This window comes from Chionomys nivalis, chromosome 10 (assembly GCF_950005125.1).
Source record: "Chionomys nivalis chromosome 10, mChiNiv1.1, whole genome shotgun sequence".
Taxonomy (NCBI): domain Eukaryota; kingdom Metazoa; phylum Chordata; class Mammalia; order Rodentia; family Cricetidae; genus Chionomys; species Chionomys nivalis.
This window is the reverse complement of record NC_080095.1, coordinates 65,155,878-65,181,740: the sequence shown is the minus strand read 5'-3', so window position 1 is coordinate 65,181,740 and position 25,863 is coordinate 65,155,878. Positions and strand designations below refer to the sequence as shown.

Below are 25,863 nucleotides of genomic sequence, written 5' to 3'. Positions count from 1 at the left end.
TTACTTACATCCATATACACTACTGAATGTGTATAATCATACGCAGCTATTCACAGGCACAGCATCACAGATAAAAACTTGAAAGAGTTACACAAAGCAAATGAACATATCACACACAGGTAGGTCACTTCCGTGCTAGAGAACCCTGTATAAGTGAATCTGTTCCAGAGCTTCTCTGTCAGTCTCCGACTGCTGGCACACATCAAGGTTCAGTGGTATCTCTTCCACCCAGCAGGACAGCTGCAGATCAGTCTAGGAGGAAACAAGCACACAACGTGAAACTTCCAGAATGGTCCTATTGCTTGGAATTTCACAATATCACCCTAAGTAAGTACTCAACAGATTTTTTTAAATTAATATATTTATTGAATAGATATCCCACACAACACACATACACACACATTTATTTTGTATGGTACTGCAACATGATGTGGTCATCTACAAAATTCCCACTGTTACAAAAACAAAAACTTAAAACTCATGATGCTCAACTTTGGGAGGCTGGAGAGATGGTTCAGTGGTTAAGAGCACCAACTGCTCTTCCAGAGGACCTGGGTTCAATTCCCAGCACCCACATGGCAGCTCACACCTGTCTGAAGATCCAGTTGCAGGGGATCTGACAACTTCACACCAATGCACATAAAATAAAAAGTTAAATTAAAAAAAAAGTTTACAACTTTGTGCTGGGCCACATTTTTAGCTATCCTGGGTCACATGACATCACAGCCCTGTGTGAGGAGCTTCACATGGACTATAGTTCTCCACCACAGCAGGAGAAAAATCAAGGCACGAGATGCTCTCATATTTAAAGATCTACAATCCTAGCACTTGGGAGACAGAGGCAGAAGGATCATAAGTCTAACGGTAAGGAGTTTGAATTCAGTCTAAAATTAGAATTAAAAAATTCATCTTCAAAGGCAATTGGATAGAACCTGTCGAAAGGATATGAAAACCGAAGAAATCCTATCCTGTTGGCTGGAGAAGACCTTGGGGCTTGGGCATAGGGCAGCAGTTGGAGTCAGCACCAGTTTTCCCGGCAAGCCCATGTCAGCCATGCCATGAGGGATGGACAGTGGGGCCGGATGTCCTAGCACAGGGTGGATTCTGCTGCAGCGACTCAGCTGAATTCAGTTTGGGCTTCCTCACATAATGCTGAAAGCCCATAAGAGTGATGCCATTGGACACAAAGGCTCGTTCTCTGCCCCAAAGACCTCTGCAGAGAGGATCCCATTCACCGTTAAACCGAAATTAAACTTAAGCTTGTGACCAACTATGATGATTGTTCGTAAAAAATGCTTTATAATCAGACAGCCTGTCATCAAACTTCGAGGATTTCCTTAAAAGTCATCTGGAAGGGAGTTAGCCCGCTGTGTCTTGAGAACGGCCACCCTCCTCTGAAGCCCAAGTCAGCTTTACATAGGTTGTATTTCGGAGTGTGGGTGCTCACAACAGATTTTTTAAAAGACTTATTTTAATTTTATAGTTATTAATTTTTGCATGCATGTATGTGTACCATAGTTACGCCTGGTCCCCAAGAAGGCCACAAAAGGGTGTCAGATTCCCTGAAACTGGAGTTACAGATAGTTGTGAGCTGCCACACGGGCGCTAGGAACCAAACCCAAGTCCTCTGCTGGTGCAGCAAGTGCTCTGCAGTGCTGAACCATCTGTCTTGTCCCCTACAATACAGGATTTTTATTACCGTGAACAGCACTGAGTTACATAGTACCACATGAATGAGTTTTGCTGTCTTCAACTTGTGGGTTTGGAAACTTACTTTACTTTGATTTTGGAACTTGAAAAATACCTTTTACAAAGACTTTTTTAAAAAATATATATATATATATATATATATATATATATATATATATGTATTTTTAGATCCATTTATGTCTATGAGTGTTTTGCTTGTGAGTAGACTGTGTACCACTTACGTGTGCCTGGTACATAGGAGTTCAGAAGGATTATCCTGGAATTGGAGTTAGAAATGGTTGTGAGCCATCATGTGGGTGCTGGGAACTGAACCCAGGTCCTCTGTAAGAGCAACTAGTGCTCACAACAGCTGAGCCATCTCTCCACCCGTAGGATAATTATTTTAATGTAAGTGGTACAATAATTATCATAAGGCTTAAGTAATCAAAGACGGAAACAAAAGGAATACATAGGAAAGCACAGAGACTTGTCCTCGCTCCCATAGCCCTGATCAGGAGCAATCTCCCCCTGCAACCTGCAAGAGATCGGACACTTCCCCCTATAAACTCTGGAGCCATGACTGTACGAATCTGTTTAAAGTAGTTTTCCAATGGCTGTTTGGACAGACTTATGTACATAGTATTAAATTGTTATTTTGGGGATTGGGGAAATGTCTCGGCAGTTAGGATTACTTGGTGCTTTTGCAGAGGACCCAGGTTTTGGTTCCAGCACTCACATGGTGGCTCAACCATTCCTAAGTCCAGCTCAGTTCCAAGGAATTTGATGCTCTCTTCTGACCAATGTGAGCACCAAGCACGTGGTGCACATACATACACGCAGGCAAAGCAGTTACATACATCAATCAATCTTTAAAAAGTTGCTGTTTTGGTAAATGAAAAAAACCCACTAAACTGGTGCAGGCGTATTTATGTATGTATGTATTTGGAAACAGGGTCTTACTACGCACCTCTGGCTGGGCTGGAACTTGCTATGTATTATGTATTATGTATGAGTTAGGTTGACCTAAACTCAGACTTTGTCCTGCCTCTGCCTCCCACGTGCTGAGATTAAAGGCATGTGCCACTATGCCTGATCAACAATATATTTTAAAAGAGATGTTTCTATGAGAACGGAAAACTCTGGTAGATGACAGTGCTGATGGGAGGAAATGAAGGTGGTAAATCGGGATTAATATCTTTCTTTACACATTTCTTGATTACTTCCTGAACTATAAGAAGCAAAATTAGGCCATGAGAGATGGTGCAACGGTCAAGAACGCTTGCCGCACAACCACGAGGCCCAGAGTCCAGACCCCAGGTGATTCTAGATCACCTGGACCTGACAATTAACCTCCATCACCACGCTCAAGTAGACCAGCCTGGGTTACAGACTTCAAAAGAAAAAAAGATTTCAAATGGATTTGGGAAATCAAACTGCACAAAAAGTGCAGTCTTCCCCTTCACTTGAAATCCTCGGACAACTTCGACCCACTGCAGCCCCTTTATTTTGTATGGCAGAGTCTTGATATGGAGGCTGGCTGGACAAAAAAACATTCATAATCCACCTCTTCTGTTCTAAAAGACAGGATTATGATTTGGGTATTCATTTTTCCAGTTCAGTTTTTGACAAGGGAGTTCTGTTGACCAGGTTGGTCTCAAACCAGAGGGTTCAAGTGGTCTTCTTGTCTCAGTCGTCTTCCATGGGGTTGGGGTTACCCTTCCCCCTTAGCTGATGTGGGGGTCTTACCCACATTCACTAGTGTTTATTACCCTACAACTATGACCACACTGCTATTAAAAACTGTAGAGAAACAAAGGAATCTATACCCAGATATGAATGATATTTCAGTGCTTTTGAGGGCAGAAAAATAAACCACAAAGCAGAATTTTTGCAACACTGTCTTGCTAAGTCTAGAATGTTATAATAGTTATCAGAAAAAAGCAAGGGCCAGTGATACAGACCAGTAGTTCATCGCTTGCCTAGTATGCATGGCGTAGGGATTTTCTTGTTTGTTTGTATTTTTTGAGACAGGATTCTCTGCGTAGTTCTGGCGGTCTTAGAACTTTTTCTTTCTTTCTTCCTTTGGTTTTCAAAACAAGGTTTCTCTGTAGCTTTGCAGCCTGTCCTGGCACTCGCTCTGTAGACTAGGCTGGCCTTAAACTCACAGAGATCCGCCTCTGTCTCTGCCTCCCGATTAAAGGTGTGTGCTACCATCGCCCGGCGTTAGAACTCTTTCTATAGACCATACTGGGCTCGGACTCAGAGACCCACCTGCCCAGCTCAGAGTCCTAGTTTTAATTCCCACCACCAAACAATCAACAGAAGGAAAAGTGGTTACACACCTTCTTAAGACCTAAGAGAGACTCTTGGAGACTTGGTACTGTCACTAATAGCGAGCCTTGTTTTCTGACATTATGGATGATGTAGTCCCAGGCACTAGAAGACATAAAAAACCGATACAATAAAATGACAGAAAGATAATATTACATATTAATCAGAACAGAGATGTCTCCTCTTCTTCCTCTCATGCTGGGGGAGAGAAACAGCCTCAAGCATGCTAAGCCACTAACTCTGCCTCATCCAAGTTTGGTAGTTCCCACCTGGAATCCTAGCACTGAGGAAACGGAGGCAACAGGATCCTCTGGGATTGGAGGCCAGTCTGGAGACCATGGTGAGCTTCTAGGCACCAGCCTCAGCTACAGAATTAAACACAATCTCAACAAAACAGAAAGAAAAAAAACCACCACCGCCGCCAACAACAACAAAAGAAGCACAATTCTGGATGTATTCTTTGCCATAAAATCCAGCACACTTTGCTCTATTTACAAAAAGATCTGTACATGAATATCTGCTGTAGTTTTATTCATAAATGTCCAAACTTGGGAGCAATCATGATGTCCTTCAGGGGAATGGATAAACTGTGATATATCAAGACAACTACATACTGTTCAGCACTAAAAGGCAATGTGTGCTCAAATCCTGAGGACACAGAGCAACCTCAGATGCCTATTGCTAGAGAAGAAGCTAACCTGGAAGGGCTCTGCATTGTATGAGTCTAATCATCTCGTGCTGGAAACGAAAGCTATGGGTTGTTGAGAAGCCCAGCAGTGCCAAGGGTGAGGCCAGAGTGCAGGATCAAGGGCTGAGCAGGGCATTCTTAGGGCAGTGAAACTACTGTCCATGTCTTAAGGCTGAGTGCGTGTCATTACACATTTACACACATGCGTGGGCTGCACAACACACAACAAGAGTGACTGTTACTGTGGACCGGGGACTTCCGGTGACTATGGCGGACCAAAGAGCCATCATAATAAATACGCTGTTCTGATGGGAAGGATGATAGTGGCACAGACCCTGTAGGTGTGGGGGTAGGGCCTACAGGAAATATTTATTTTCTTTACAGTTTTGCTGAGACTCAAAACTTCACTAAGAAAAGAAAAGCAAAAGAAAAGCAAAGCAAAAACTCAACATGTTAGCTTTTACTTGATACTGGATTTTTTTTTTTTCTGAATAAAGATGACAAAAGAAAATGCAGACAGTATCTAGAAATCTAGATGGGCAAAATGTTTACCCACAGGAAACAGAACTACAGCAACACAGTAGAAATTGACAAATTTTCCAGTTCCTGAGGGGTGTTGGCAAAGTTATGAGATTAGAGTTCTGAGATTAACAAGATGGGGATGTGGGCTACTGGAAAGTTTCCGCATAAGGAGAAACCAAGTTTCAGAGCCACACAAATCAAGTGGGACCAGCACCAAAGTTCTGTAGTTTCTCTGTGAAACACGAGACTCAGTGCTTCAGACGGAAGCCAGGGCTGGGATTGTGGGGTGGAGGGAGATGAAGAGTCCTGGGAAAACAAAGGGCATAGAAACCAGGAACCAAAACTAACTGTGGACCTGTGTGGTGTGTAGCAGATCCTTAAAAACTCACATCAAGAGTGGAATCAGACCTCATTTGGCTATCTGTGGTACTCTGGGATGGAATTCCAATTACCACATGGCACCGGCAAAGGTTTGGTGGGACCAGCCAGTTTTAAAGGATAATGAGATGGGACCTGCTGATTCATTTTAGAGTGCAGGGTGTGTTCGATCAGTTCTGTTTAACTCTCAGGCTTGATATGCACCAGATCCCTACACTATGTTATGATTTTGACAGTTTACAACACCAGTGGGGAGCACCGATGAGGCGGACAGGGGAGCACAGGTCTTGCGGTGAGATGGGTGAGGTGGGTGGGTAGTGGTATCATTTGCAATTTTTTTTTTTTTTTGAGACAGGGTTTCTCTGTTGCTTTGGAGCCTGTCCTGTAACTCACAGAGATCCACCTGTCTCTGCCTCACAAGTGCTGGGATTAAAGGGGTGCACTACCACTGTCCAGCTGCACTTATTTTTGGTTGAGGTTATGGCTAGTAGGTTTCATAAGTTTCAGAAGTTATTAACAAGATAATACAATGTTCCTTTTTCCTGGATGAGTATAATATCACATAGCAATGTTCAGTAATAACTGTCACTGTTTCAGCTAGAACTACTACTTTCTATTGTAATGTGGTTCCTAAAAATGATATATTTTACAAGCTGATTTAATACAAGACTAAAGAACTGTATTAGCACAATCTTTTCATTTATCTGAAACAGGTCTCAGAGCTCAGGATGCCCTGAACTAGCTATTTAGCTGAATTCCCTGCCACGTGCTCATGCAGAAGTGTTGCATCCTCATACGGCTTGGGTCCCAGAACCCTGCCTAGGGGCAATGTGAGAGAATGAAGAGAGGAGACAGACAGACACATGTACAGAAGAAATGGGGTTGGGTGGGCTGTGCTCTTGGATGGAGAAGCTCAGTGTGTTTATTTTATGCAGCTGAACAGGATATCGCATGTAGCTGAGCAAGAAGATGGGGCTCATGGTGGACAGCTGACAAGGAAGCAGGCTTAGCTAACCTCACCAGGAGCAGTCTCTCTAAGGGGGCACTCTGCCCGCTGGAAACATCCAGGAGGAGAAGATATGGCAGTCCTTTCCTATACATTGTTAACACCTGAGGAAGAAGGCTTTGCACACACAAATAGATAAATACATGTAAACTCCAAAAAGAAATTAAATACATTTCACAAAATTGTTTTTTTCAAAACTTTGCATTTTGTGTTTAATGTGTTTCCTTATTAAAATAAGTCGATATGTATAAAACTGCCAAAGAATAAATGAAAATCATTAAAAAAACAAGTTGAATTGGAGAGACAGCTCAGTGGTTCAAATCCCAGCAAATACATGGTGGCTCACAACCATCTATAATGGGATCTGATGTCCTCTTCTAGCGTGTAGGCATACAGGCAGGCAAAGCACTCATATATTAAAAAATAATAAGGGACTGGAGAGATGGCTCAGAGGTTAAGAGCACTGGCTGCTCTTCCAGAGGTCCTGAGTTCAATTCTCAGCAACCACATGGTAGCTCACAACCATCTGTAATGGGATCTGGCCCTGCCTCCTGGAAAGTGTATATATAATAAATAAATAAATCTATTTAAAAAATAATAAAAATAAGTAAATAAAAACAAAAAAAGATGAATGTGTCATTTTAAAGTCAGCATGAAAACATTTCTACCTTAACAGTCAGTCTCTTTTCACACCTCGCTGAATATATTTAATAACAGATTTCTTGCTTAAGTAAATAACATACCTGGCCTGTTCAGCCTCAGTAAGAAAATATTCGAAGACGTTATTCATCACAACGACGTCAGCACTCTGCAGAAGTGGACCTTGGGTACAGACGTCTGCATGGAGCACCTAGGGAGGACGAGCTCATGTAAGACAATGAGGACAATGCACCTCACAGCTACGTGAGAAACGCTGACTGGCTCGGGATTAGCAAGACCACACAGAGTTCTCAGGATCTCGTAAACCCAGAAGCTTGTGAAGAACACTTGCTATGGAATTATTTGTTTCGTTATAATTGTGTCCCCTGATTCATAATTATTTTCTTTTTAACTGAACTCAGAGATTTTATTTTTCCATGATAATTACACTGTTAGATTTAAGAGCCAAAAGATCTGGGTGTAAAGGAGTAAATTATGGGTCTGCTCAACTAGACTTGTACTCTCAGGTAGGGTATCAGTCCTTATTACACAATATGCAAAGTTAAAGGTAGATATGAAAACGAAAACCCTCAAGGGGCTGGAATGATGGCTCACTGGTTAAGAGCATTTACTGCTCTTACAGGGGACTGGGATTTGGCTCCCAACACCCACTGTGGCTAACAGCTGTCTGTAACTCCATAGTTCCAAGGGATCCAATCTTCAGTGGGTACCAGGCACACATGTGGTACACAGACATATATGGTAGGCAAAAACACAACACATACAATTAAAAGAAAATCTTAAAACAAACCAAAAACCCAAACCCTCAAAACCGTTAGCTTATAAACTGTCAAATATTAATATGCTCTATGCTAACCTGATTCTAAAATTTACTTGAATGTATTGTCTACCAGGAAAAAGAAGCAAAACAATTTATTTAAACAGTATATAGGGCTGAAGAGTTGGCTCAGTGGTGAAGAGCACTTGTTGTTCTTCCAGAGGAGCTAGGTCTGGTTATCAGCACCCACACAAGGCAGCTCACAACCTTCTGTAACTCCACTCTCAGGGGAACCAATGCTTTCTTCTGATCTTGTGGTCAGACACCCCATATGGTGCACAGACATAAATACAGGTAAAACATTCATACACCAAAAAATAACAAAATAAATACATTTTTAAAAAATCCTATATAACTCAATAATTAAGGCTTTGCAGACAATAGGCATGGTAACAAGAAGATACACTTATTAGCTCAGGAGCAAAACAAATGGATTTTACGGTAAAAGGAAAAGAAAGTCTTTATCTTATATTATTTTCAAATAAATACTCAAGCCTTACAAATATGATATACAAGGTGGTGGGGTCTGATTTAAAAAAAAATTCTTTCTTTTAAATAATAAACATTCTGAAAAAGTTTTAATTCATTTGTCCTAGAACTTTTAAGCACAGTTTTAACACAGTCTTCAATAAAAAGACAGCTGGGCCCGCGAAACAGCTCAGAGGGCAAGGCTCTGGTTACCACAATCCAGTTAATAATTTCAGACGTTATAAACATGTAGCATAGCTATGCAACAGATATGCAAACTAATCTGCTGATTTATCTTCATCCTCTCTTCTTATCCTTAGTTCCTCCTTTCTCTTTCCCACCTATCTTTACTTTTTATTTTTCTTTCTCCATTCCTCTACTACACAAACTAGGGAAAGAAGAATCAGAAGGACCAATTAATCATGGCATACAACAGAAGAGCTCTCAGGGTGCCAGGAAAGCCCTAAGGGATGCTTAGGGTCAGACTCTGGACTGCTGGCAGCACAGAAACCATGAAACAACCGAACTCAATCAATATTTAGTGGCCAGCTCTTAGATGTGAGCTATCGTGCAGGGAGACAAACCAGGTTAAAGAGACGACAGCATCTGGACCTGAATATGGCTCACTGCACTAATGGGATGAAGAAACCCAACTAATGGAACTCCCTGGTCACAGGGGCGAGCCAAGTGCGATGACAGCAAAGAGTGAAGGTTTAGTGCCAGCCTGGAGGGAAGGCACAGGAGAAAGCAAATCAACAGACCCCGTAGTCAAGAGAGCGGATCAAAGTCAGACATGTATTATCAACACTCTATCATAATGACAGCATGGGACTACTATTTTCTTTTTAATAGAAAAAGGTTATAAACCAAGAAAGATGAGGGAAATAAGAACGGAGACAGCAGACACAAAAAATTCAAAATTTAGATGGGCAGTTAGTTGAGGAAATAAAACAATTACCTTTTATAAAAAAGGGGAAGCCTTGATCTTAATCTTTTTAAAAACTTTACTGATTGTTATTTATGTATGTGTGTAACTGATTGTTCTTTATATATGTGTGTGTGTGCGCGCGCATGTGAACCTCCTTATTTGCATGCACACCTCTTTATTTGTGCACGTTGGATCACATGCAGCTGACGTCACAAGCAATTGTGAACACTGGATGTAGGCTACGGGAACCCCTGGGTCTTCTGCAAGAGCAACAAGTGCTCTAACCACTGAGCCATCTCTCAGTGTAGAGTAAGGTCTGTAGATCTTAGCTTGTTGAGTTTTTCAATGTTAAGGACAGTTACATAATATCAGAGATTGTTAATATTCTCCATATTGCCATGAGCAGTAAAGCACCTTATGAAAATTTCAAAGATTACTGCATTAAACAGATCCCTTCAGCCGGGCGGGGTGGCGTACGCCTTTAACCCCAGCACTTGGGAGGCAGAGGCAGGCGGATCTCTGTGAGTTTGAGGCCAACCTGGTCTAGAGAGTGGGTTCCGGGACAGGTTCCAAAGCTACACAGAGAAACCCTGTCTCAAAAAAAAAAAAAACAAAACGAAAAACAAAATAAAACAAAATAAACAGACCCCTTCCAAAAAATCAACCCCCCCCCAAATCTTTTGTCTTGTGATTCTGTTCTAGAGGAAACCTGTAGTAGCCTAACATAGACATCCTTCCCTAATAGCCACTACCCTGTGACATTTACATAGTAATTATGAACAGTGCAGGCCCTTTCATTTCAGTTTATAAAATACACCGGCAGCCAAGCTCTGGAGATTACAGTCCTGCTATCCCAACTGCGCTATGGAGAAAGAAGAGGAAAAAGCTCTCTAACAACACACCAGGACACCTCAGTCAGTGTCTATACACAGCAGCAATAGGTAAGGTTCATAAACACGCTGTGAAGGTACCTTTATTCTGTCGCCGAACTCGTATTTTTTGATGATCATTTCCTGCAATTGGCAAAATTCTCCGTTGAGCTCCACTCCACAGAGCTGCGCTGCTGAGCTGTAGAGGTAGCCCTGAGACAGGAAGACAGGGCAGGCTGTAAAGCAGGCAGCGTTTAAACAGAGGTTTATGTCCACTGTCACAGAACTTACAATGTTCAGAACTTTACTGACCAGGGCCCTGATTGAAGTCTACTAATGCCTATATTTAGCTATATTTTTAAGGCTGGTTTCTAAACTTTCCTGATAAAACTAGGCATCCAGCAAAGCCGGAAATGATGAAAGTGACCATATTCCCTGCCTCTGCAGTTTCTGGAAGTCCTATCATGGCAGAGCAGGCAAGGAGTCAGGCTGTAGGGAATGCAATGATGACCATTTCAAACTAGGGAAGGAAGGTAACTGATCAAACCAATTCACAAGGCTGTGCAGGACTGCTGGGGACTGCGATCTCTTTCTGCTACCTCCGGAGCAACAAAAATAATATGGAAGGAAAGGTCGGGTAATTTGGCTACTTTTTTTGAGACAGGATTCACATAGCCCAGGTTGGCTCTGAAGTTTTAGCTTCTGATGGTAAGATCAGACATGTACCACTACGGCTGGCTCCTGATTGCCTAGCAGCATATGCTCCAAGTTTGAATCCACAGCTGCACCATAAACATTTATGTTTTAAAGTACATATGTTGGTATTAAGTTTAGTATTGATTCAATCAGCGAGTTACTAAAAAGTGTCACATTTATACATTTATAATATTTACATTACCAGCACTGACACTATACGATCATAGTCACAATTATTTAATATTACATTTTTACATTTTTTCCCTTTCCCTCCCTCTTTGCTCTTTCATCTTCTGTGTGTGTATGTGCGGTCATGTAAGTGAATTTGCAGGCGTGTGTGCTCACCAGAGCCAGACGAAGCCAGAGGACAGGGTCTCCCCGCCTACCCTTCACCTTATTGCCTCAAGATGGGCAATACTCTTTAAGGAAAAGCCAGTGGGCGAGGCGGGCCTCAGGAGGCTAAGTCCGAGGATCACTCCAAGGTCAGTCTATTGATTTGGCAAGACTCAGTCTCAAACCCAGCCCAACCCTGACAGGAGCAGCAATAACAAAAGCCATCAAATTGTGCCATCTATTTACAGAATGAAAGTTTGTTTCTGCCTAAAGCAGGCAGCAAGGCCGGGAGCGACGGCACCTGCTTCTGGCAGGAGTCACTGCTGTGGCCACAGGCTTTCTTTAACTAATGGCCACCAGAAACCACATTTGAGTTTTTTTATACATTGACTTAAGAACATCAGACGTACCCAAGATTTGAATTTATAACAAGAGACATGGTGATGTAATATTTCTTTCTTTTCTTTTTTCTTTTTTTTTTTGCTTGTTGAGATAAGGTTTTTCTGTGTAGCCTTAGCTGTCCTGGAACTCACTCTATAGATCAGGCTGGCCTTGAACTCAGAGATCCACCTGCCTGTCTCCCGCCCACTGAAGTGGTACGTCAGAAACAAAAGTAATGCGCACATCTTGGGTCACAGCAAACTGGATACAATGGATCCTTGGACATCACCCAGTACACATTTAAAGACAGGAACTAGATATCCAAAACCATTAAGTGACTTGCTATGGACACACAAAGATTTCTCAGATCAAGTAAATTTGTTATTTTTATGAGTTCTTATCAAAATTCAGTATACTATTTTAATATACCACAAAGAAAAAGAAGCCAGACAGCGAGACAAGCTTGCAATCACGGTACTTAGTGGTACTTAGTGGGCGGAGGCAGGAGGATTAGGAATTCAGGTTTATCCTCACCTACATAGTAAGTTTGAGGCCAGCCTGGGCCACATGGAAAGCACCCTCCAAGTCCCACCCCAAAAGAAAACAAAACAAAAACCAGAGGGGTAGTGGGAGGGGGAAAGGGAAGGAGAGAGACAGTCAGCCAGTCACATGGTCTACCCTGTTTACGTTTGTCATTTGTGTTGTGGAGACAAACCAGGGCAGGAAGTAGAACAGCTGGTCTTTGAAATTCCAAACCCAATTATTACCAGGGAGCAGGATTAGGAGCCTGCCAATGGATCCTGTTTTGACCTTATCCTGTTACTTTAATAATAAAGCCAAGCTGTCACCTTGGATGGTGGCAGGCAAAGCTGTTCTAGCAGAAGAAAGTATTTCCCACGTGTTGAGGCCGTTCACACGCTGGACTTTACCCCGTAAAGGACTGTGCCGAGCCTGGAGCCGATGTCAACCAAGACCTTTCCCGAGAGGTCGGGCAGTACATGATGAAAAAGGAACTTCAGCTCTATGAGTGAGAAGGAATGAGAAATAAAGCCTGGAGAAAGGAGAAAATGAGCATCAAGTTATGGGTTTGTTCTGCTCGTTTATTCTTTCCAGACAGGGCCTCACCTTATTTCCATGACAGCCTGCATGGTTTTTCTCTGACCTGAAGGACACTCAAAGACTCCCAACATCATGTCTTACATAATTTAACTGTCAGGAAGGGGAGGCAATAAAACAGAAGAGGGCAACTAAAACATGGAAGCAGGCGGACCAGTCTCCCAGGGAGGATTCTCTAGGATGGGGTGCGGCTGTCTTAGAGTTACACAGAGGTGGGAGGGGCCAGGCCACAGCAGCGCTCAGCCCCCTTAGCTTTCACCACACCAGTGGTTCTTCTGGGGACCCTAAGGCTAGACAAACTCCTGTCTTCTGAGTACTCCTCAGAGTCACTCACGGCGACAACCATCAGATCTGTTAGTTAGCTGAGCAGCTCTGGGTATCCAATCCGCATTTATAACTGATTACGTGGGGAGACATAGCCAATCTTCAGATTTTTGTTTGTCAAACCTAGTTCTCGAAATGTTTACAAATCAGCTCCTTGGATGTGGTATTTCAGCTATCCACATGTCAGCTTTTCCTCTAGCTCTCGGCCACATCTTTTTGTACCCCGTGAATACCATCTTTAGAGATGTGTCACTTGGTCAAAACAAAGTCCAAATAAACTCTTCTTGGGACCCTCTGCTCTGCCTAACCTCACCCAGTAGTATCTGATCACATCTGACTTGCTGAGCACGGAGACTGTTTCAGATGCCCTGGAAGTTGCCGTGTGCCAACCTCTGGAATATGCGGAGTACGAGACAGGTCCCCTGTTCAGTCCTGTCTGATTAGACTCTCGGCCGAAGAGCAATCCCTGCTTAAACAGTTCTGGACAGGACACTAAGTAACTGACCTCCCCACTCTGACATTTTATCTGCCCACCCACCCACTCACCTACTTGTTTGTGAGTGTGAGCCTGCACTAATGTGCACGCCTCAGTGTGCATGCAGCACTCAGGACAACTTGAGGAAGTTGGTTCTCCCCTACCATGTGAACCCCAGTAATTAAACTCAGGCCATCAGGTTTGACAGCAGTGCTTTTGCCTACTGAGCCGTCTGGATGACCCTTAGAAAATATTTCTATGTACCCTCCCTACCTTTAATTTTGGTAATTGCTATGTCAGAAATTAGTTTTTATTTTTAAAAATGCCCAGTAGTCTGACTACAAATTTATACATTGAAGACATGGGAAAAAATGCACACTGAAGTAACACCTTTGCAAGCTTGAATGCCTACCCAAAGGAGCCGTCTGGTGCGAGCCACACGCGGTACAGTAGTTTCTGCTCATCTTTCCTTCCTCACACAATGAATCAATAAAGTCTTCATCATACAGGAATGCGTCGACGTGAACCGTGGGTTCTGGCTGCTGTCGTATCTGCAGAAACACATCAAAGGCGACAGAGTACAAAGGAACTTCTTTCTATTGCTAAATAAGGCAAAATACCAGCTCTTCTAAGTCCTGAGAACAAGGCCCAAAAGACAGTTGGCTGATTCAGTTCTGTTTACTGGTCCTCTCTCACTGTGTTTCTGAGACACTGATAGCTTTCTCTTTAAACACAAAACATGACTTTTGAGTCTTACATGTCAATGACCACCGAAATACTTGGCAAGTCATCATTGTTGAGAAAGCCAAGTTTTCAAGTTGCTAAAATATTAAAACTTCAAGCTTATATGCGTGGGCATTGTAGTTCCCATTTGTCATACCAGCATTTGGAAGACTGAGGCAGGGTGCCCGAGCTTGAGGCCAGTCTGGGGTATATAGTAAAATCAAGGCCAGCCTGGATTATAACCTGTATCAAAAAAACAAAACAGGCTGGGCATGGTGGTGACGGCCTTGAGCAGAGCACTTGGGAGGCAGAGGTAGGTGAATGGATACCTGTGTGAGTTTCAGCGGTCTGGTCTACACAGCAAGTTCTAGATCAGTCAAGGTTTAGTGGAACTGCCTCACATAAATAAATAGATAATTATATATATAGTTATCTATCTATATATACACACACACATAATACCCATTATATATTATATTAATATATATACTAAAACTATAAAAACGTAGCCACAGCTGCCCCTTACTCCCAGCAATCCTCCTGCCTTTAGCCTCTCAAGTGCTATCATGTTCATCTTCATTTTCCTTTTAAAAACTTCTTTCAGGGCCGGGCGGTGGTGGCACACGCCTTTAATCCCAGCACTTGGGAGGCAGAAGCAGGTGGATCTCTGTGAGTTCGAGACCAGCCTGGTCTACAAGAGCTAGTTCCAGGACAGGCTCCAAAACCACAGAGAAACCCTGTCTCGAAAAACCAAAAAAAACAAAAAACAAAAAACTTCTTTCAGTGTTTTTTGAAGGCTACAGGTCAATTATTAATAAATGAATACTTTTTCCTTATTTAACATATTATACTATATAGCATGGTGTTGATAAGAATATTAATAGCACCCCAACTTCATTACAACTCCAGTACCAACAATACCCCAAACTGTATTCCAAAGTCTCAATTTAACACTGCTTTCTACTTTGCTCTTCTGAAAGTCATTTGAAGGACCGAGCACTTTTTAAGAACTGTTCGGGGTTCACAGTACCCACATACTATGGAAAAGTTGAGCTGGGTGTGGTGACACACACCTGTGACCCCAGCGCTCAGGAGGCTGAGGCCAGCAGTTCTACAGAGCAAGACCTGAGCAATCAAACCTGATCAACCCACCAAATAATCAAGCAACCCATACTCTCCAATGTCCCCCACCAGCATAGGACTGAATTCCTCTGCTCAGGTGTTCATAAATGGAAAGGCCTAGACTGTTAACTCTTGATTTTTTTTAAAAAAATATGCTGATAAATGGATTCTCTAAAAAAATATTTGTTAAGTAAAATAGTACTGGGGAATCCAAAGGTTAAAGTCTCAAGAGAAGGGGGACATGGCTGAAACACTATGTGAAAAGTTGCTCAAAGCTGATCTTATAACTAACGGGACTAAATGGGGTTAGGAAAAAACAGATTTCTTGAGTGGCACAAACAGAAATGAATTCGGTTCAACACACTTACTTTCTGAAGGGCTAGCTGTTCTGAGCAAAGCACCGCCTCTGGGGGCAAACAGCTCCGAAGGTCATCGGCTATGTTTTTCAACATAACGTCATTGTTATCTTGAGTGAATTCGTCAAAATCCCCTGAAAAAGAATAAAAACAAAAAAGAAATAGACCCCACTCTTGCAGTCTGCCCTAGATTGACCGATCACAGACGACACACTTCCCACCAGACAGTGTGCATTTGTAAGGGGCTTGTCAAGAAGTTAGCACTGACTCGAGAGTGCTAACCCAAGTGCCATCAAAAATCGAGACTTTTTCAGACCGTCAAGATGGCTCGGTGGGTAAAGATGCTTCTTTAAGACTTTAGTTCCATCTCTGGGACCCACAGGTTCGGAGGGAATCACTCCAACAAGCTGGTGAGAGATGGCCCAGCAGTTAACAGCACTAACTGTTCTTCCAGAGGACCTGGGTTCAATTCCCAGCATTCCCCTCCCCACCAAAAAAGAAAAAAAGGTTTTCTTTCTCCAAACTGCTCATTGAATAAAAGCAAAGAGACTCACGAAAACTTGTTGATTTAAACTGCCCCCCCCCTTTGTTTCTCTCTATAGCTTTGGAGCCTGTCCTGGAACTCGCTCTGTAGACCAGGCTGGCCTCGAACTCACGGAGATCCGCCTGCCTCTGCCTCCCTGAGTGCTGGCATTAAAGGTGTGCGCCATCACTGCCTGGCTTTTAAATTGCTTTGACTCATGAATAGTAATCCTTTAGTTTTCAGGGTATCCAATGCTCTAATAGTAAAATATTTTGTCTTTGAGCACATGAATCTTAGAAATTGTTCAAAGATTATTCGAAGGATATCTTGACTCCAAAAAAAAAAAAAGTGTTGAAAGTAATAGGGCTGTGGCCCAGGTATTTGTGTCCTTGTTCAAGGCCCAGTTTGTTCTCAGCAACGCACAAATCAGATGTGGTACCGCATGCCTGTAACTCCAGGAGGCAGGAAGATCACACCTTGAAGGTTGTCACTGGCTACACAGTGAGTCTGAGGCTAACCTGGGCTACGTAAGAGCTAGTCTCAAAAACACCAGATAAACGAGTAAAACTAGCACCAACTACATAATCTATTTGAAACCATGTTGCCCTGATGAAAAAGATGAATACACACGTTACAGAATATTATTTTAAGGTGTGTTACTTTTGTTTATGCTCTGAAACATTTGTTTAATGAAGCAAAATGTATCTGATTAAATAAAATTCACCTGCGGCCTAGAGGCCGCGTCAGCAACCAGTTAACAGGAAACTGCAGGGAGGAGTCACGTGGAGAAGGGGTTATAAGGAGGGACAAGGAAAAGCACAGGACTTCTTGGGAGACCGAGGAGGTGAGCTGCTTGCTATTCTCTCTGGGAAGCAGGATTCTACCTCAATCTTTGAATCGTGAGTTCTTTAGCTGGACAGAGATTTAGGTAAGTTCTCTTGGTAGCTTTGAAAGGGTCAACGCCCGAGGGAGCAGAATTTCCTCAGGCTTCAGCTCTTGCGGCCTAGCTGCTGTTGGTAGTTGCAGTTGCTGACTAGGAAAGCCGGAGATTAAAAGGCAGTCACCATTAGAAGAGAGCGCGCGCACATACACACAATCTTTTTTGAGAGACAAGATCTACTCTAAAGTCCAGATAGGCCTTGAACTCAGAGTGATCCTCATTTCAAGTCTTCTGAAGTGCGTGGTTATAGGTATGTGTTACAATGCCTAGCAAAGATAGCATATTTCCTTAAAAAATTTTTTTGAAAAAATTTTTATTTTTATAGATTGTTTTGCAGGTCTGAATGTGTGAGCACTGTGTGTGTGTGTGTGTGTGTGTGTGTATCTGTCTGTCTGTCTGGTTGCCTGAAAAAGTCAGTAGAGGGCGTGGAATCCCCTGGATCTGGAGTTACGGTTGTGAGCTGCCATACAGGTGCTGGGAACGGAGCCCGGGACTTCTGAAAGAGCAACAGATGCTCCCAATCTCTATGCCATCGCTCTAGGAATCAAACAGCACACTTTTAAAGACTGTGGTCAATACCTGAATGGTCTGGCAGAAGGGCAAAGATATGGTAAGAGATTAACAGTGGCCAATCTAGGCAAAGACACAGAATGGCATTCGTTTTGCTATAGTTTACACTTTCTGTGGGTTGGATTGTCTCATTTGTAAGTAGTTCGTAAATCTAAAACAGGGCAGCTTATCTGGAAATGAGGCACTGCTGGAGGTCTGCTACCCTCCAGGATGCTAAACGTTGACTGGGAAAGACTTAGAAAATGAAGCATTTTACGTTTCTCTGAAGATACTATTATGATTAACTATGAGCTCTCCATGCCCAACAGGGCTTCTGTGTGCTGCCCTGTCCTGGAAATAGCTCTACGGAGCTACCAGGCTGGCCTCACACTCACAGACATCCACCTGCCTCTGCCTCCCGAGTGCTGGGATTAAAAAGGCATGCACCACCACCACCCGGCTTTAATTATGAGTTCCTGCTCGGATATAAGGAACATAGGGTATTGTCTTTCCCTCTCCCTCCCTCTTTCTTTCTGGTTTTTTGATAGTTTCACTGTGCAACAGCCCTGGCTGGCCTTGAACTCACAGAGATCCACCTGACTGAATGACTCTGCCTCCTGAGTGTCACCACTGCCTGGCAGGTATTGTCTTTCTTACTGTTAAGAAGAGGTATGAAGGGGGCTGGAGAGATGGCTCGGCGGTTAAGAGCATTGCCTGCTCTTCCAAAGGTCCTGAGTTCAATTCCCGGCAACCACATGGTGGCTCACAACCATCTATATTGAGGTCTGGTGCCCTCTTCTGGCCTGCAGGCATACACGCAGAAAGAGTATTGTATACATAATAAATAAATTTATTAAAAAAAAAAAGAAGAGGTATGAAGACAGACATTATGGTTCACAGGAATATTGTGCTTGAAGTCAGCGCAGGCTACCCAGCGAAATTATCTTAAAAAAAAAAAAGCTGTAGGGTTAATGGCAAAGTTGAGTGGCTGAACATATACTTAGGGGGCGCAAAGCCCTATTTTTGATCCTAGCATCACAACAGGAAGGGAGGGAAGCAAGAGTAGTTCTAGAAACAAATCAAGGACATCTTGAAGGGCACGACATCCACTTCGTCCATTCCTTCATCTGCACCGATGTGGGACTCCAGATGTCAACATTAAGTGTCCCCCGCCCCTGTTTTTTGGAGCCTGTCCTGGAACTAGCTCTGTAGACCAGGCTGGCCTCGAACTCACAGAGATCCGCCTGCCTCTGCCTCCCGAGTGCTGGGATTAAAGCTGTGCGCCACTGTCCACCTTAACTTCTGAGACAGGATCTCTCCTTGAATCTGGACTTGTCAATCCAGCTGGACCAGTGGTCCTCTTCCCTCCACTCCCCAGTGCTGGATTACAGGTACTTGCTGCCATGCCCCTGTGGACACTGGGGGCTGATACTCTCGGGTCAGAAATAGCTATCGCTTTTGAAAACACATGTCATTACTAGCTAGAGCCATCTTTTGCAATAGCACACAATTATCTCCTTTTTTTTTTTTTTTTTTTTTTAAAGACAGTTTTACTGTGTAGCCTTGGCTGGTCTTGAACTCTCAGAGATCCACCTGACTGCCTCCTAAGTGCTGGGATTAAAGGCGGGCACCACCATGCCCAGCTTCCTTTCTAAAATTTCTTATCGAGTCAGGTTCTGGGCCTTGATCTCCTGATTCTCCTGCCCCAGCCTTTCCAATGCTAGCTAAGCTTATAGGTGAGTACCTCCACACCTGACTTTCTTCTTTGAGTACGTTTGGAAAATACTTATTTGGTGTGTGCAGTAGTCAGAGGACAATTTTCAGGAGTTGGTTCCTTCCTGCACACACAAAATAAGCATTTCTTGAGAGCAAACTCAGGTTGTCAGGCTTACCCACTGAACCATACTGCTGGCCTCTGGCTTCTTTCATTTTTTTTGAGGCAAGGTCTCTCTGTGTAGTCTTGGCTGGCTTCAAACACACAGTGTAGACCAGGCTGCCCTCAAACTCAAAGGTGTGAGCCCACCATGCCTGGCTCCTTGCTTAAACAGGATACATTTTGTTTGTTTAGAATAACATACATATTCATGCCATAAATTAACTACAAATAGGATAATGTTTCATAGATTACAAAGTTCTCTCATATACAAAGTCAGTTAACTGCCCCAGCACCAACATGAAGAAGAGAAAGCTAGACTACATTTACAAGGTAGGACACCAAGTCTTTTAGTCTAACTGAATCTCAGTCATGATAAAGGCAGGCTGGTAAGGGTACATGAAATTTGGTCATGCTTATAAGGTGTCTTTCTTTCCACAGCACCACTGGTCTCTCTGCACAGGAACATTCTTTCTTTGCATAACTTGAGAAGGGTGATTAACACCAAAACAGACTACTTGGCTCGGAACTGATATTCAAAGGCTGTGTTTTTCTTCCCTTGCCTATCTAGCTTAATGTAACACGTATTCTAAGTTACTGATTCATGTAAGTTTCAGAAGAGATACATTATATCCTATGATGAAACAAAATAATATTAACATATACATTAACATATACTTATACTCTCTTAGGTAGAACTTAAATAGTGTCTTAAAAGCTCTGGTCCTGCCTCACTAATGGCTTTCCCCCTGTATTCCTAAAATCTAATTAAAATTTCCCAAGGTGTTAATTAATACCTAGAACCTGCTTAGCTGCTCTCTACAGATAAAACAGTGTGAGAACGTATATGACTCAAATTTAACTCACATCAGTAACTTAAAAAAAACCAAAGTAGCCGGGCGGTGGTGGCGCACGCCTTTAATCCCAGCACTCGGGAGGCAGAGGCAGGCGGATCTCTGTGAGTTCGAGACCAGCCTGGTCTACAGAGCTAGTTCCAGGACAGGCTCCAAAGCCACAGAGAAACCCTGTCTCGAAAAACCAAAAAAAAAAAAAAACAAAAAAAAAAAAACAAAAAAAAACAAAGTAAATGAAAATATTTTAAGGCCCAGTTCCTTTGGATTTAGTTACAATCATGCTAGCAAAACCAAAGGCTCTAGGGAAGCTCACTGTGCCCTCACCACGTGGCAGACGACCATGTGCAGGCCCTTGGCTAGCGGGTACAGCTGCTGGGGACTGAACACGGGCAAGGATAGGATTTCTGTGTTCGTCTGACTTAGACTCTGCCTCTCTGTAACTCTGAATCGCTTTTATCTCTTTCAGCTCAAATGGTAGGTACCAAACCTTTAATGTTACATGTTGACTGGATGAACACTAAGGCATACGGGACTGTGCAAGTTTCAAACACATTTATATCCAAGGATCCTATACATGGTACAATTTTTTTTCTTAAAAAACAAACAAAATCTGAGAACTCTGATTTGACTGTGTTCAAAGGCAGACGGGGATTTCTTTAGAACCTGCAGACTTCTTTGTGCTGGTTCTACTTAGAGATCTTAAGTGGTTAAAAGTCAACCCTTGACTCACCTAGCTTTACCTCTGTTCTTTAGAACAGTCTCTCCAGAGACCCTGAACAGACTGACGAGCAGATCTTAAGAGTTAGACTGCTTGAATCTGAATCCTGCGTCTACCAACCTATTATACAGTTACTCAACTCTCCGAGCCTCAGCTGCCCCATCTATAAAGTGGAAATAATCATCCCACATCTAAAGACTGCTTGGGTGGGTGGGTGTGAGAACATAAATTGCATGCTTAGAACACTGCCTTAGGGGCTGGCAAGATGGTTCAGTGGGCAAAGTTGCCTGCTAGCAGGCCACTGACCCGAGTTTGACCCCTAGTTGTATTTTGATCTCTACACACATGCCCACACACACACATACACACACACACACACACACACACACACACACAATACGTACAATTATAATACAAATAGTGTCTTAGAGTTGTCATTAGTCATAACCATCATCTAAGAAGTTCATTTACACTTGAGGATCAGTGATGCTTATTAAATTCACTTTCCAAAATTATACTTTAAAAGCATTATCGGGACTGGAAAGATGGCACAGTGGTTAAGAGCATTTACTGTTCTTGCACGGACCTAAGTTCAGTTCCCACACCCCAAAACTACCTAGTTTCAGCTCTAAGCCTTGAGCTTCCACCTGGGCCCAAACTCAAATGCACATAACACCCTCCTCCCACATGGCTGAAAGTAATTTAAAAATTTACTAATTTCATGATCAAGGTGAAAACATGCCTGATTTGATTATTTTGATAAGCTATAGTTTCACTTATGTATATTCCTAAATGCTCTTATTCTGTTCCAAGTGTTTTTTTCTTTATTCAACTGCCCCTGATTCATAATTAAGAAGACCTTTCAAAGGTCAAAAGGAAATTTTTAGTCAAGGTGAGTAAAATTAACTTTAATGGTTGGCATATAACTTTTTGAAAGACTAACTAGCAAATCATTTTTCCCTAATAATGGCTATAACAATATCAAAACTGATATATCATGGAAGTGCATAAAACTGAAATTCACTTAAACAACAAAAAGAATTACTATGTAGACCAGGCCTTGAACTCACAGAGATCTGCCTGCTTCTGTCTCCTGAGTGCTGGGATTGAAGGTGTGTACTAACATGCTCGCTTTAAAAACTGCATTTTATTTGTATATATGTATTTATATGTATGTGCGTATGTACTTGTGTGGGCATGTGTACCACAGTGCACAGGCAGAGGTCAGAGAACAACTTGCAGGAGTTGAGAGTTGATTCTCTCCATCTATCTTGTGGGTTCTAAAGATTGAACTCAAATCAAACTAGACTTAGTAGCAGACATCTTTACTGAACCATTTCAAATGGTCCCACCCCTCAAAAAAAAAAAAAAGAATTCTAAAGGCCATTTTAATTTGTTATGTTTACATAATTTCTAAGCATTTACCTTTTAATATTTTTATTTTTTGTTTGTTTATTAAGACAGGGTCCCTATATGTAGTTCTGGCTGGCCTGGAACTTGCTGCATAGACCAGATTGACCTCGAACTCATAGAAATCCTCCTGCCTTTGCCTTCCCCATTCGGGAATTAAAGGTATGTGCCATCACACCTGATCCAAACATTTATTCTTTGAAAAATTTATTTTAGTATTTTAAATTTGTGTGTGTGTGGTATGTGCATGTGTCTGTGTGCGTGCATTTGGAAGCCAGGGCTGTCATATTCCCCGGAGCTGTGCATGTGTGTGGCATGTGCATGTGTCTGTGGGTGTGCTCAGAAGGCAGGGCTGTCATATTCCCTGGAGCTGGAGTTACAAACAGAGGTGCTGGGAACTGAACTCAGGTCCTCTGAAGAGCAGCGAGGATTTTTTTTTTTTTTTGAGACAAGATTTCTCTGTGTAACAGCCCTAGCTGTCCTGCAACTCACAGAGATCCACCTGCCTTTGCCTCCTAAGTGCTGGGATTAAAGGCGTGTGCCAATACCCTGTCTGAGCAGTGATCATTCCTAACTGCGGAGCCATCTCTCCAGCCCCTAACCTTTGGACAGTCAGAAACAGCTCTAGTGTGAACAATTAGGAACCCCAATGATGAACACTGGGCATGCAGGGATTCGTTCTGTTTTCTTCCTCAAGTACTCAGATAAGCTGAAGCCTTCTGCAACATACTTTGAAATTTCCTGAGTGATTATACAGTGAGTGATTATAATAGTTCTGACAGATAGAATAACAATGGGTGGTTTTGTATGGTGGCACTTACCTGCAATGCCAGCGCCTTTTTCCCCCCTCCCTTCCCACTGGCAGGATGAGGAAGGCTTCTAGGAGACCCTGGAATAAACAGCAGGATCCCGGCTGAAAACAACGAAGATAAACTTCACCCATCCGCTACAGCACTGGATATAATCATAAAAACAAAGCTGGGCTGGGTGGTGGTGGCACAAGCCTTTAATCCCAGCACTCAGGAGGCAGAGGCAAGCAGATCTCTGAGTTCGAGGCCAGCCTGGTTGTACAAAGTGAGTTCCAGGACAGCCAAGACCGCACAGAGAAACCCTGTCTTGAAAAAACCAAACCAACACGCAAAAAAAAAAAAAGTTGGAAGTTGGTTGTTTTAATTTGTATTTATTCAATTATTAGTTAGACCAAACATCGTTTAGCCTGTACGACAGCTATTTCAGAAGGTGTAGTAACAGTCCTTTGGAAACTTTAACCTTTTGGAAAGAGATTAAAGAAGTGTTAATTGACCGCCTAAGGACAGTTAAGATTTTCTCAATTATACAGAAGTAGGCAGTAGGAGAGAGGGCGGGAAAATCTTCTCCAAAGGGCATGATAAGTCCCTTAGAAGTTTCTGCTTACATTTAATTAAAATATATGGGGGAAAACACAGTCAAGGCTGACAGCCCAAGATTCAAACCCCGCTTTGGGGGCTGGTGAGTCGCTCAGCAGCTAAAGGCACTAGTGTTGTAGGCCTGAACCCATACAAAGGTGGCAGGGGAGAACTGACTTAACAAAGCTGTGTTCTGACGGCCACATGATGCTGAAGCACACGTATGTGCACACATATGTCCATATTTTAGAATCCCACTTTTCCTATGTAGTATGTAGTCCTACCACTGTTTTTCTGAAGCTGATTCCCTTTGTGTCACTTTAAGTCAGACACACGCAAAACACTCATATACATTAAATAATAATGACAATAAAAGAACATTACACATTTAAAAACCCTACAATGTATAATAGCTGAAGAAAAATATTTAGATATACTTTACAAAACAAGGGTTGGACCTATATAATGAAAGAAATCAAAGAAAACTAATTTTAGAAAGCATGCATGCAAATGGGTTGTAACACAACATACCAAATGAACATGCCACATCTCCTAAAACGCTGCAATTTTCTTTCCTTTTTTTAGTTTTTCGAGACAGGGTTTCTCTGTGTTACATTCCTAGCTGTTTTGGAATTAGCTCTTGTAGACCAGGCTGGCCTTGAACCCACAGAGATCTGCCAGCCTCTGTCCCCAAAGTGCTGGGATTAAAGGTGTGTGCCACCACCGCCCAGTTTATGCAATTTTCTTAAACATCTAAGAGTTTTATGTTTTGTTTTTTTTTTTCTAGGCAGGGTTTCTATGTATGACCCTGGCTGTTCTAGAACTCGCTAGGTAGTACAGGCTGGCCTCAGAGATTCCTCAGAATTCTCAACTTCTTGTTAAATGCAGGCCCCCATCTGGTAAACAGCCACATAGTATCCTTTAACGTTGTTTGAAGTTTCAACATAAATATGACAATTAAAAATTGCTTGAACCTTGGGCCGGGCGGTGGTGCACACCTTTAATCTCAGCGCTTACAAGGCAGAGGCAGGCAGATCTCTGTGAATTTGAGGCCAGGCTAGGCTACACGAGCAAGTTCCAGGATAGCTCCAAAGCAACAGAGAAACCCTGTCTCAAAAAAAACAAACAAAAAGCAAAAAGAAAATTCCCTTAACCTCTGTAATTTTTGGTTTTACTTTTACTATTAACAGTTTAAAATTGGTCTTTTAGTCCGTCCCACACCCCGAAAGATTTCCATTTTACCACGTATAAAAAAATACATGTATAGCTACATAATGGCTTTTTGTTGTTGTTATTACCTTGAGGATAATTCTACAGCCTTAAACTTTTTTGAACATTGCTATTCCGGGTAGAATCCGCCTGTGCGAGTAACTGAACAAAGAGGTTCTAGAAGCCCGTCTAAAGTCAGCACGGGAATCACAAACCACCTAAAGTTGGCTCTCAGGCACCCATTCCTAAAATGCACTGTGATGACCAGGTGTGAGGTGTGCGGTGGCCAAGAGCTGTCTGGGAACTTGGTGCATAGTCCCCGCCCTGTCCTGGTACCCCAAGCTCTAGGCCAACAGCAAACGGCCGGGCTCTAGCTATGACAGCTTACGAGTAGTTCTCATCCAGTGGAGCAGTGCCGGGACATCTGCTGGAGCCGTAGTACCGAGCAGCTGAAGCACAGCTCGACGAGCGGAGCCAAAGTCCATGCTGCAGTCAGCAACCACAACACGAACACGTTCGC

General features: G+C 42.7%; 1 protein-coding gene across 2 annotated transcripts; it reads right to left on the bottom strand.

Annotated features, from left to right (window-relative positions):
• Nucleotides 1-25,863, bottom strand: LOC130882659 (uncharacterized). 2 transcript variants are annotated; one of them, XM_057782942.1, is made up of 8 exons: nucleotides 25,732-25,863; nucleotides 15,895-16,016; nucleotides 14,094-14,232; nucleotides 12,696-12,817; nucleotides 10,459-10,569; nucleotides 7,358-7,464; nucleotides 4,032-4,125; nucleotides 1-252 (listed from the first exon to the last, which is right to left on the bottom strand). In XM_057782942.1, the coding sequence occupies exons 1-8, from the start codon at nucleotides 25,826-25,828 to the stop codon at nucleotides 136-138; spliced, it is 909 nt and encodes a 302-aa protein (XP_057638925.1). In that variant the 5' UTR covers nucleotides 25,829-25,863; the 3' UTR covers nucleotides 1-135. The 2 variants fall into 2 exon arrangements, with proteins under 2 accessions (XP_057638925.1, XP_057638926.1); XM_057782943.1 differs by having other exon boundaries at nucleotides 12,696-12,787.